General features: G+C 42.9%; 1 protein-coding gene across 2 annotated transcripts in view; it reads left to right on the plus strand.

Moving 5' to 3' along the window:
- LOC121548863 (CD2-associated protein) overlaps positions 1-14,131 on the plus strand; it is a 94,360-nt gene that overhangs the window by 55,030 nt on the left and 25,199 nt on the right. For both annotated transcript variants that reach the window (XM_041860484.1, XM_041860485.1), the window contains exons 11-12: positions 3,278-3,314; positions 4,762-4,824. In XM_041860484.1, coding sequence (XP_041716418.1) covers positions 3,278-3,314; positions 4,762-4,824 — 100 coding nt within the window. The remainder of the gene's footprint in view (positions 1-3,277; positions 3,315-4,761; positions 4,825-14,131) is intronic.

A 14,131-nucleotide genomic window follows, 5' to 3' on the forward strand; every position in this document is an offset into this window, starting at 1 on the left:
TTGTTGCCTCATCGGCCCACACAGTGGCTGCTGTTGTTGTGTCGTGTTACGGCCTGCTGGAGAGAACACGCTGCTCTGCCTCCCCGCATGTAGGTCAATGGGTGAAACAGTGGTGGAGCACAGCCTTCTGGCATGGAGTGTTGGGAGAGTTTTTACTCCATAAATGAGCTCAATGTTGCCCTTTGTTTAAGACCCTGGCCTAGGCAGAGGGAATGTGATGAGCACTGGCTCATGTGATGGTTGAGAAACACGCCGGTCAAATGTTCATGAGATGGAGGGATGGGAAGTGTATGTTCTCAGTTCTGCTAGATGCTCTGTAGAGGGCAGCCATGAACAGATCTCCATTAAGAGAGGTTGTCAGGCCAGTCTCTTTCGCTCTTTCTCTTCCTCTCTGTTTTCATTCTTGTTCTCTCTTTCTCTCCATCTCTCTCTCTATTTCTAAATTGTTTTTGTTCCAGTGTAGGTTGTTACAGGATACATACCAGTATGCATCTTTGTGGTGCTGGCAAGGAGCAATATCAATCTGAAATGTTGCAGTGGCCTGTGGCTGTATCCATCCTATTATCACTGCATGAAGTTGACTTACAGGAGAACGACTGAGCTTTAAACCTCCTAATCCACCACTTATAGGTGTCCCACTGATGCTGTTGATAGAGTAAATATCGTTAGTTTATTTCCATCTCCCCGGTCTCTCACTCTTTAATGTGGTTGAGAGAAAGAAACGTCTGCATTATTTCCCACGTTCCCTGGGGTCGTTGGTGCTTTGGTCCCTCTTGACTACAGCACTCAGTCAGTCAGTATGGTTTCTGAACCCTGCAGAAACTAATGAGGGCCCCTCAAGTAAGACATTAAATGGCAAGTGGCTGCTTTTAGCTCTCCGTTTAGATAATGGTGGTAGCTACCATAGTTTGTCAGGTATAGCCTTAACATGGAAAGTTGCCATGGAAGTTGTCATCACACTATAATAGAATGATCCCATTGGGCTTGTGGAAGACTTCCTTACAAACCTATTGAATGTGGGCTATGAATATGAAGCACACACTTCTTGTCTAGAAGCTGTCAGTAGTACTGCAGTGTCTTACTGCTTGGCATCACCTATTAAGGACTTAGTGTAATTCCATAGGACAAACATTAGAGCACATTTTAAGATGAGCAAGATTAAGATCAGTGTAGGTTATTCAAGGAAACTGAGCATAATTGCTTGTTGTATTCATTTGGAGCATGTGTTTCGCTTCTGATTCATGCTCCGCATTATATGCCTGGCATCACTCCTCCTCAGCGCTGACACACTGATGAGCCTGAGCAAGGCACTGTGCAGATTCGTTAATCTTTCTATCTAAGGATCAAGGCGCAAGGTGATTTGTAGATCAGTGATTCGGCCCAGTGCATTGCTCAGGCTGGCTCCCTGGAACAGCTGTCGTGACATCTGCATCTCTGGCACATGACCTTCCAGTAAGGAAGCCCTGTGTTTCTATTGATATACAGTTTCAATTGGAAAGGTATCAGGTAAGAATAAAGCCTAAGCATGTTCAAATGTATTACAGAAGTCATGCAGAAATTATACCATGAATTGGGAAGAATTTAAAGAAACTGATAAAGACCAAAATCATTCAAACTTTGTTGTAAATATTACAGCAAAGGGCGGTCATTCTTTGGAGCAACAAACAATGGTTGAACAGACCCTGCCTTTCTTCTTTGTTAAATGTGAAATTCTTCTGCGGAATTGCCTCCAAAGTAATTGAATTTAGTTGCGCACTGAAAAAACATGAAAGCGTTGTGTCCCCTTGAACAAACAATTAACCCCAGGCCTACTGTCTTTCGGTTAATCCCAAACCACCCCCTCGCCCCTACCAACTTGCTCAGAGGGCCCTCCATTGTCACATGTTGCTGACAAAACTCAGAGGGGGACTTCAAGAGTGGCAAGGGATCAAATAAACCAATACATTTCGGGGCACGCTCATGACTTGAGTAATGCAATTCATGTTCCACTTTTAAATAATAAAAAAAGCATGACCTTCAAATGAGAAAATCCCCCCTGTAGATATAAACCCCAGTAACAGTTAAACATTTAATTTGGGAGGTATTTCATATGTTACATGTATCAAGCCTTGAAATCAGACACATACAAATACAGGTGACTCATAATTAGGGACGACTATTATTTTGTGTGAAATTGCGCAAACTCAAAAATGATGCGGTGCGTTATGGGATACCGCTTCGCTCTGAAGCCGGCAGCGTAGCTGACTCGGTCTAAGTTGTTATCGAAGGGATTAATTAGCACCTTCACCCTTTTCACTCCCTCAGCTTTGGGACACTTGTGCATATGGGGGAAGCGCGTGTGAATGCGCAAATGGAGGGACAAGGGGAAGGGGGTGATTTGACACAAGGAATAAATACACAGTAAATAACGAATAACAAGTAAAAATGACATGGCTATATACAGGGTGTACCTGTACCGAGTCAATGTGCAGGGGTACGAGGTAACTGAAGTAGCTATGTACATATAGTAGGGGTAAATTGACTAGGCAACAGGATAGGAAATAGACAGTCGCAGCACCGTATGTGGTGATTGTGAAAAGTGTGTATCTCAGACACCGCCTGGTGTCAATGACCTGGAGGGCCTGTATTGGGCCGTCCGCACCGCTCTCTGTAGAGCCTTCCGGTTGAGGGTGGAGCTGTTACCATACCAGGCCGCGATACAGAATACATTTCCCAGAATGCATTAGATCAAACACTGTAGTATGGAAGGGAAGAATCTAACATCTCATGACAAAGGAAAATACTGTTGGTTTGACATCTTTAAGTTATCAAACTAATGTTTGAAATGGTATGTGTATTCTTTGCATTAATAAGTGGCATATCCTTTTGATAAATGATTTGTCAAATGAATGAGACTCATGTTTCATGTCTTAGCTGAATTGGTTTGAATTGATTTGAATTAAATTCTTCTTCCTTCAAATTCAATTGAAATTCTGTGTCCTTTGAGTTGTGGCCAATTCAAATTAATTCTGGATTGTTATTCATCAGCCTTGTTGACCCGTAACAAGGTATTCTGGCTTGCTTTTCTTTAGAAAAAGGCTTGACTAGTTGCCTTACTACGTACTGTACTTATTAACATATTCCCTGAATGTTGAACCTAATTCAGTGGGGCAAGAAAGTGCTATTTCTCTCTGTACTTGTTGGCCATCATGGTGTATCTGCTGATGTTTAAACGGAGGGCTACTGTAGATTAATGAGAAGTCCTCTTTGTCACATTGACCTACTTTGTGTTTTTCAGAGACCCAAGAAGCCGCCGCCGCCATCAAAAAGCATAGGTAAGGCCTGTTTCATAAGGAACAAGTGACCATCATCAATCTCCTGTAGATGAGCATGTGTAATAGTAGATCACTTTCAGTTAACGGAGAGGCAGGCAGCGGAAGACTTATCTCTCTCTCAGCGTTAGTTTCCAAGAAGAAAAAACCTGTGGTTTTGCAAGCAACTGTTCACGCAATCTGTTTTCTAAACATCCCCACTGGAGTCGTCTCTAGTACAGTATCAAACAATATGGGCAGACAAACATAAACGTGTACCTCTGCCTGTGACCATTAGCACATCATGTCACCTAATATCACGGGCAGCAGGTAGCCTAGCGGTTAGAGTGTTGGGCCAGTAACCCAAAGGTCACTTGCTCGAATCCCCGAGCCGACAAGTTGAAAAATCCACCAGATAATTGTCATAATCTCGAATTCTGTATGCTTGGTTGGCAGGCAACAGTTTTTGAGGGAAATGGCCAGAAATAATCTGATGGAGAGGTGGAGAAGGAGGGCACCAATCGCTTCCTCGCTTGCTCAGGATAATTTATAGATTTAAATGCCCCTCTCCTCTGAAACGATTTTCTCTTAAGTGGTGTAAATCTCCCGGGAGGGTGCCTAAATTGGTGCGTTATTAAGAATGCACTTCCTGCCTTGAGCTGACATGATGACTGTGTTGCACTACGACCCCGAGGGGTTCAAGATTCAGGAAAAATAAACCAACATCTAAGACTTTCCCAACTTTGTTTAGTACCAAGTTGTAAACTCAGTCCAGATCTGAGCCTAACTGCGAAGGCCTACAGAGACGTGATGCATATAGGTATTTAGGATCCTTTGACTCCTGTCTGATAGCACAATGTAGTCTCACATAGCAGACTCCAATGGCTCTCATCCCTGCAGCTGTTAGAAGAGATAAAATACCTCCGGTATAATGGGTTTTAACTTTGCCATAGATCTGGATCTAGATCTCTAGAAGCATGGAGACTTCCCTAATGCCCCCAAGGTGTAAGATTTTGGGGATGATGATGATTAATCACTAGGCCCATTCATTCTAAGTGCTCACATATTTGTATTTCGATTTTTATTACTTTTCTGAATTGACGAAGGTACTTGGCTGTTCTATATAGCACCGGCATTCACCTAGATATCTGTCGTGATTGGAAAAAACAAAGACTGTTTTCTCTTCTTTGAGGTTGTTGTTTCCGAGAGGGGTGTAAAGACTGACTGAACGGCTCATATCTAGCACACCCACATCTGAAGTTACAGGCGCTTGCAGGGAGCACTGCAAAGATTTCTGTACTCTCCCTTTAGTCTGCACAGGAAACACTTGAGTGTCTCCACATCCTCCTCCTGCCTGCAGAATATCTGTTCAGTTTGCTTTGTGTTCGAGTGACTGCCCTCATAGACTCATAGATCGACGGTAAAGAGAGGAGGACGTTACTAAACAACGGGAACATGCTTCGCTTTTCAGCTCGCAAACCCGAGGTCCCGAGCGCCGACAAGAAGCCCCAGCAACCCCATCCTGAGGATAGAGGTAAGGGTCGCCCTCTTCCCTCCCTTCCACCTACCTGTCCTTTCCCATTAAGGGGTGAGAAACATCTCCCCTCTCCCCCCCTGGGAGCAGCACTTGTGTCCCAGCAGATAAGTTGGTGTGAAGAAGGTTGCAGCCAACACTTCCCACCTCACAATCAGCTCCGACCGCTCCGAGGGACATGTGGCTCTCCGGATGAGGCCACTAGACTCAACACCAATCATTCTCTCCGATATCGCATAGATTTTTTTATTGGTGTTACAGTAGAACCTGTAACCTGGGCTCCCGAGTGGCGCAGCGGTCTAAGGCATGCATCTCAGTGCTTGAGGTGTCACTACAGACCCCCTGGTTCGATTCCAGGCTGTATCACAACCTGCCGTGATTGGGAGTCCCATAGGGCGGCGCACAATTTGGCCTAGTGTCGTCCGGGTTTGGCCGGTGTAGGCCGTCATTGTAAATAAGAATTTGTTCTTAACTGACTTGCCTAGTTAAAATAAAGGTAACATAAAAATATATATAAAAAAAACCTGGCCCTAATTGGGGCTGTGTGTGTGTGTGTGTGTGGAATCTCATCCGTAACACCAAAGGAGAGTTTGCTCTGTTTTCAGATAGACATGCAGGTCTTGATTTACTAAGTGTTTGTACCAAGTGGCAAATTTGCACCTGGAAGGAGTAAATTGACATTTGCATTTGGACCCCACATGAATAACTTAATGAATAATATGAATAACTAACTGCGAATGCTCAGTAAAGCTGTCTTCAAGGGTCTAGACCCTAGACAGACACTTGTCATACAGATAACGGTAGGGATACACTTTTTGACAGTAGAACAGCTTGTAGGGAGATGGTGATTATGCTAATGTAATTTGGCCTGGTCCCCTCGCTACAGCGATGACTTAATCAGTGGGAGTTTAGCACCAGTCCTGCCATGTCTACCCTACCATACCCTACCATACCCTACCACACCCCAGGGTATTAATAGAGGAGCACAGTGTCATCTTTTGATTTCACATGTTGGGCAATGTGTCCTCCTGGATAAACACAACACTTGTGTCTTCAGCCTTCTCTTTATTAACAAGTAAAGGTTTATACAAGTAACGTTTTGTACAATCATTGGAAAATGTATCAGATTGGCCACCAGTTCACATATAATATGGATGGTTTTATTTATTTATCCTATAGAAATTCTATGATTTCTCCCACCTATTGTGTAGGAGACATTATGTACAGTGCCTTCAGAAGGATTCACACCCCTTTACTTTTTGTTGTGTTACAGCCTGAATTTAAAATTGATTGAGATTTTGTGTCACTGGCCTACACACAATACCCCATAATGTCAAAGTGGAATTATATTTGTACAAATTAATAAAAAATCAAAAGCTGAAATGTTTTGAGTCAATAAGTATTCAACCCCTTTGTTATGGCAAGCCTAAAGTTCAGGAGTACACATTTGCTTAACAAGTCACATAATAAGTTGCATGGACTCACTCTGTGTGCAATAATAGTGTTTAACATGATGACTACCTCATCTCTGTACCCCACACATACAATTAATTATCTGTAAGGTCCCTCAGTCGAGCAGGGAATTTCAAACAACGATTCAACCACAAAGACCAGGGAGGTTTTCTAATGCCTCTCAAAGAAGGGCACCTATTGGTAGATGGGTAAAAAAAACAGACATTGAATCTGGGCTGACCCCATTTAGTCGACTGGTCGATTGTTTGGTCTATAGGCTGTTGGTCGACCAATATTTCTTTAGTCGAGCAGTAGCAAAAAAAACATTCATAGTGTAAAAGACACTGGTCTGAATCGCGCCTGTTTGAGTGGACTAAATCCATTGTGGAGGCCGTGGGGATGGCACAGTCCATCACTCTAAGACACGTGCTACTGAAATTGTATATGGTTATATTACGTAAGAACAATGGTGCAACACTAATAAAAATACGATTATTTTATAACAAATGCACTTTCTCCCGCGTTGGATAGCGGTTGCTGTCCACGGTTCTAAAACATCAGTGTGCTGTTGAATTGGTGCCTTTTCCTAGACAATGTTGCTATGTGAATAAAAACAAAGTTAACCAGCATATTGGTGTTGAGAACAATGCGGCGGAGGCAGAAGTGGAGTTAGGAGACGACAAAACAGCCTTTGCCTTAATTGTCTAAGAAAAGTGAGGAGAGCGGAAACCCCAACTTAATTAGGTCTATAATAAATAGCCCAACTGTTAAATGTGCCTGGCTTGATAAATCATCCATAAACAGTGTCTTGCAAAAGTATTCAGCAAAACTCACTGACCAGGCAAGGAGGGCATTAATCAGAGAGGCAACAAAGAGACCAAAGATAACCCTGAAGGAGCTGCAAAGCTCCACAGCGGAGATTGGAGTATCTGTCCATAGGACCACTTTAAGCCGTACACTCCACAGAGCTGGGCTTTACGGAAGAGTGGCCAGTAAAAAGCAATTTCTTGAAGAAAAAAGTAAGCAAACACGTTTGGTGTTCGCCAAAAGGCATGTGGGAGACTCCCCAAACGTATGGAAGAAGGTACTCTGGTCAGATGAGACTAAAATTGAGATTTTTGGCCATCAAGGAAAATGCTATGTCTGGCGCAAACCCAACACCTCTCATCACCCCGAGAACACCATCCCCACAGTGAAGCATCGGCAGGGACTGGGAAACTGGTCAGAATTGAAGGAATGATGGATGGCGCTAAATACAGGGAAATTATTGAGGGAAACCTGTTTCAGTCTTCCAGAGATTTGAGACTGGGACAGAGGTTCACCTTCCAGTAGGACAATGACCCTAAGCATACTGCTAAAGCAACACTTGAGTGGTTTAAGGGAAAACATTTAAATGTCTTGGAATGGCCTAGTCAAAGCACAGACCACAATCCAATTGAGAATATGTGGTTTGACTTGCTTTGATATTGCTGTACACCATCTAACTTGAAGGAGCTGGAGCAGTTTTGCCTTGAAGAATGGGCAAAGATCCCAGTGGCTAGATGTGCCAAGCTTATAGAGACATACCCCAAGAGACTTGCAGCTGTAATTGCTGCAAAAGGTGGCTCTACACAGTATTGACTTTAAGGGGTGAATAGTTTCACAATAAAAAATATTTAGCGTCTTCAAAGTGGTAAGCATGTTCTGTAAATCAAATGATACAAACCTCCCAAAAATCCATTTTAATTCCAGGTTGTAAGGCAACAAAATAGGAAAAATGCTAAGGGGGGTGAAGTCACTGTATATCTACAGAAATAAGACAGATCCTGCTTGTGGGCCTGTTTGAGTGTTTGTTTTATAGCCTACTGATTCCATGAGCGCCAAGCCTCAAGCAAACAAATTCGGCTGTTTTTTAACTTTGCGATGCTGTAAAAAAGGCTTTATACTTATTTTTGTTAGAACAGCCTCTTTTGGTGTTACTTATTGATTTAGTGTTGTTTACAAAATTCCAAATTGTCAGAAATTATTATAACAATAATAACCCTATTTTCTTCTTGATCACCTTATTTTTATTTTTAATTATTACTATTATTATTATGGTCATTATAATAAGTGATGTCATCATCATTAGTAGGCTTAGTATAACAGTCTTGTATAACCACCATCGAGCTGTAGGCCTAAGAGCGCATCCTGTTTAGTCTTAATACCGTAACTTACTTACAGTAGGCCTATACAGTGGGGAAAAAAAGTATTTAGTCAGCCACCAATTGTGCAAGTTCTCCCACTTAAAAAGATGAGAGAGGCCTGTAATTTTCATCATAGGTACACGTCAACTATGACAGACAAAATGAGGAAAAGAAAATCCAGAAAATCACATTGTAGGATTTTTAATGAATTTATTTGCAAATTATGGTGGTAAATAAGTATTTGGTCAATAACAAAAGTTTCTCAATACTTTGTTATATACCCTTTGTTGGCAATGACACAGGTCAAACGTTTTCTGTAAGTCTTCACAAGGTTTTCACACACTGTTGCTGGTATTTTGGCCCATTCCTCCATGCAGATCTCCTCTAGAGCAGTGATGTTTTAATAATAATATAATATGCCATTTAGCAGACGCTTTTATCCAAAGCGACTTACAGTCATGCGTGCATACATTTTTTTGTATATGGGTGGTCCCGAGGATCGAACCCACTACCTTGGCGTTACAAGCGCCGTGCTCTACCAGCTGGGCAACACGGACTTTCAACTCCCTCCAAAGGTTTTCTATGGGGTTGAGATCTGGAGACTGGCTAGGCCACTCCAGGACCTTGAAATGCTTCTTACGAAGCCACTCCTTCGTTGCCCGGGCGGTGTGTTTGGGATCATTGTCATGCTGAAAGACCCAGCCACGTTTCATCTTCAATGCCCTTGCTGATGGAAGGAGGTTTTCACTCAAAATCTCACGATACATGGCCCCATTCATTCTTTCCTTTACACGGATCAGTCGTCCTGGTCCCTTTGCAGAAAAACAGCCCCAAAGCATGATGTTTCCACCCCCATGCTTCACAGTACTTTGGATGCAACTCAGCATTCTTTGTCCTCCAAACACGACGAGTTGAGTTTTTACCAAAAAGTTCTATTTTGGTTTCATCTGACCATATGACATTCTCCCAATCCTCTTCTGGATCATCCAAATGCACTCTAGCAAACTTCAGACGGGCCTGGACATGTACTGGCTTAAGCAGGGGGACATGTCTGGCACTGCAGGATTTGAGTCCCTGGCGGTGTATTGTGTTACTGATGGTAGGCTTTGTTACTTTGGTCCCAGCTCTCTGCAGGTCATTCACTAGGTCCCCCCTTGTGGTTCTGGGATTTTTGCTCACCGTTCTTGTGATCATTTTGACCCCACGGGGTGAGATCTTGCGTGGAGCCCCAGATCGAGGGAGATTATCAGTGGTCTTGTATGTCTTCCATTTCCTAATAATTGCTCCAACAGTTGATTTCTTCAAACCAAGCTGCTTACCTATTGCAGATTCAGTCTTCCCAGCCTGGTGCAGGTCTACAATTTTGTTTCTGGTGTCCTTTGACAGCTCTTTGGTCTTGGCCATAGTGGAGTTTGGAGTGTGACTGTTTGAGGTAGTTCAAACAGGTGCCATTAATACAAGTAATGAGTGGAGGACAGAGGAGCCTCTTAAAGAAGAAGTTACAGGTCTGTGAGAGCCAGAAATCTTGTTTGTTTGTAGATGACCAAATACTTATTTTCCACCATAATTTGCAAATAAATTCATAAAAAATCCTACAATGTGATTTTCTGGAATTTTTTCTCTCAATTTGTCTGTCATAGTTGACGTGTACCTATGATGAAAATTACAGGCCTCATCTTTTTAAGTGGGAAAACTTTTACAATTGGTGGCTGACTAAATACTTTTTTTACCCACTGTATTTCAATTCTTACAGTATATAGGCTACTGTGTCAATCATTCATTCATTCATGTCATCACACAGCATATGAGTCATTCATGATTTTAAAAACAATCAACCATTTTAGTTATAAAATAACAAAGCAACCCTTGAATAATTAGCGTAAATAATTAATAAACTGTTCCATGTCGGCAATTGCATTCACGAGTGCATGCAACTGTTTTTAGTCTTTGCTGTAATAAAGGCTTTCCTAAAAATAAGTTACAAGAGACTCTGGTACGCTTATCATTTATTTAGTGTAGTTTGTTGTTGCAAACGGTCAGAAAAATGATATTGTAATCTAATAGCACCTGTTTGGCACACATAATATGCACGCAGTGCTTGCTCCTTACCTTATTTTTCTTGATCTCCAGTATTTTCCACAACTAGTCAAATTTATTCCACACATCTGACTTCCCCTTTACATCCTGAGCACGTCATCTGCATCCATTTTGCTTTCACGTATTTCGAAGTTTGTTATAACCAATTAATTGATGAGATTATGATATGCCATAGGTCAGGCCCTATTGGTCACTTGCATGCAATGCATACATGTGTCATGTAAAGAGAGCAAGGGTTGAGGGAGTAGGAAATGTTTTTCCTAAACAAATGAGTGATTTTGGTACCAGAACTTTTCCGTCAGAAATGGATGTAATTATCTTGCAGCTTCAGCAACACGGACAGCGCGATAAACACTGTTGATGTTCTGTGGTGGTCGCTGCAGCAGGGAGGAGAGAGAGATAACGGGTGCTAGTCACACAGTCTGAGCCCGGCCCGGCTCAATCAAATCAATTGCGGTCAGACTCCCTCTAGTTATTTAGACTCCCTCTAGTTATTTGTGTGTCTTAATTATTTAATCACACTGCGCTTAAAGCATCAGACAAGTTCAGCACATGTAGTTGATTTGATTAAAACACATAGGATGTGTCTATATATGGAAAAATACACGTTTTAAACTTCGATTGGTCGAGAGAACAGACGACTCTCGGTCGACAAAGATTTATTTTCAGTCGGGAATAGCCCTACATTGAATATCCCTTTGAGCATGGTGACGTTATTAATTACACTTTGGATGGTGTATCAATACACCCAGTCACTACAAAGATACAGGCATCCTTCCTAACTTGGTTGCCGGAGAGGAAGGAAACCGCTCAGGGATTTCACCATGAGGCCAATGGTGACTTTAAAATAGTTACAACGTTTAATGGCTATGATAGGAGAAAACTGAGGATGGATCAACATTGTAGTAACTCCACAATATTAACCTAAATGACAAAGTGAAAAGAAGGAAGACTGTACAATATGGCTCTAAAGTAAAACTGCAAAAAATGTGGCAAATAAATTTACTTTATGTCTTGAATACAAAGCACTATATTTGGGGCAAATCCAACACATCACTGAGTACCAATCTTCATATTTTCAAGCATGGCGGTGGTTGCATCATGTTATGGGTATGCTTGTCAGCTGCTGTCCATTGTCTGTCCTTTGAGACACTGTTGCTCGACAGCCCTAAAATAGACAAATCTGGACCTCCAAAGTCAGTTCCACTGCCTTTCTTCTTCCCTTCTAATCAGGTACTGATTCAGACCTGGGATACTAGGTGTGTCCAATTAATTATCAGGTAGAACAGAAAACCAGCAGTGGTCCGGACCTCATCGGGTAAGATTTGAATACCCCTGCTCTACAGCAATGTTATTTTACTTGAAAGCTGTGCTGCTTTTCAGTATCATGTTTTCTGAATACCCAATCAGCTTCCTGACCTCAATTTACTTTTTCTGGGACGTTCATGTTTACAATTAACACTCTTCTTCCAGGGTACTAATCAAATAAGTCACCTCCACACGGCCTAATCTATTATTGAGAGCGAGAGAGAATGCGAAGGGGAAGAATCATTTGCGTAAGAAGGCTGGAGGGGCTGTTTACTATCAGTTATCAGACTGAATGTAGGACAAAGCGTTGTGTTGTGTGTGTGTGCTGTTAACACGGTGAAGAAGTTGACACTAACGAGTCACTGGTTGAGAAGAACCGCCAAATATATCTGGTTAAGATGTCTCATAGGCCACTCTTCTGACCTATGTTTTTTTGTGTGTGTGTGTGCGCGCACATGTTTTTCAGGCCCTTTTGTATACTCTGCAACACTTTTATGTAATTAATTTGTGAATCAATCAAATAATTGTGAATCAATCGTGATTTAATATTACCATCATTTTAGTGGACAAGCAAACTACCCCTCTGTATCTCTGAAGTGGCAGGAACCACATCATATGTAATTTGTTTTTGAGTACTTGATGTTATGAGTCATGCAGTGTTTCAGTACCCATCAATAGGGACATTTCATAGGTCAGGGGGATTGAGGTGCTATCAATTAGTTTGTGCTGGAACTATCTGCTTTTGTTTGCTGTTGTCTCTCAGCCTCCTGCCAGGCTTAATAATATGTTGCACCGCCGTTCTACAAGCTGATTATGTAAGAAGACCATAGTCCTATTTATATGTGCATTTTGCACTGAGATACTGATAATCTACAGCCCTCAAATTCACATCTGGACCTCGAAGCCAGTTCCACTGCTTTGTTTATTACATTTACTTCCCCTCTAATCAGGGGGTGATTCAGACCTGGGACAGCAGGTTTGTGCAATTAATTATCAGGTATAACAGAAAACCAGCAGTGGTCCGAACTAGGGTTGGGCGTCCATACCGTTTTTAATAAATCTGAATATTTGTACGTTTTCAATAAATAAATACCTGCAGTCAACTTGTCCACTAGGTAATAAATAAAACAGATGGCATTCATAATTACGCCTGTTAGATTTTTCATTTTGAATCTTACCAGTACTAGTTTCCCAAAACAGCTGTTTGAGTCAGTCACGTGTTTGTTTACAAAGTAGCACAACGAGTGTTCACGACCCCCCCCCCCCCTCCTGGTTCGGGCAGGCTTCGGCGTTCGTCGTCACCGGAGTACTAGCTACTGCCGATCCCATTCTCATCACTCCACTTGTCTTGTCACACACACCTGGTGCTCATTTCCCTAATTAGTATGTGTATAAGTGTTCCCTCTGTTCCCCTTGCCTTTGTGAGTGATTGTTTTGTTGTGAGAGCGTGTAGCTCGGTTGAGCTACATTTCACTGTGTTATTTGCCAAGGTGGATGTTTTGCCTTGTACAGTTTCGTTTGACGCTTGGGGCGTTTGATTTATGCAAACGGATAAAACTCTGGACTTCGGTATTTTACGTCCTGCGCCTGACTCCTTCTTTCACACCTCGTCACAGAATCACTCACCTGATCTGATATGGAGTCAGCAGGAGAAGACCGCATGCCAGGAGTTGTGGCAAGGGTCCAGGAGCATTCCTCGATGTTGGCCAGCTTGGGGGAAGCGATGGATCGGGTTCGTCAGGTGGTAGAACGCCTGGAGAAGAGAGGATCCGATCTATCGAGACCAGCTGGTCAACCGGATCCAGCCACCTACACCCCAGCCCCTGGAGGGATCCAGATATCCCGGCCACCGGCGTTTGACCGGACTGCAGCGCGATGTAAGGGATTCCTACTCCAACTGGAGTTGTATTTCTCCAGCATCAGGCCAGAGCGCCGGGAGCGGGAGAAGGTATCCGTCCTCGTTTCCTGCCTTTGTGGGAGAGCCCTGGAGTGGGCCAACGCGGTATGGAACAAGGGAGGTACCACGTTGGAGAACTACGGGGAGTTTGCTCGCCTCTTTCGGGCCGTTTTTGATCAACTGCCTGAGGGTCGAGAGGCAGGCAAACGACTGGTTCATCTAAGGCAGGGGACGAGGACCGCTCAGGACTACACGCTGGAGTTCCGCTGGGTCCGGGTGGAACGAGCGGGCCCTGATAGACCATTTCCAGTGCCACCTAAGGGAGGACGTCCGACGGGAGCTAGCCTGCTGGGATGCCATGCTATCGATCTCCCAACTAGTGGACATG

This window comes from Coregonus clupeaformis, chromosome 33 (assembly GCF_020615455.1).
Source record: "Coregonus clupeaformis isolate EN_2021a chromosome 33, ASM2061545v1, whole genome shotgun sequence".
Classification (NCBI taxonomy): domain Eukaryota; kingdom Metazoa; phylum Chordata; class Actinopteri; order Salmoniformes; family Salmonidae; genus Coregonus; species Coregonus clupeaformis.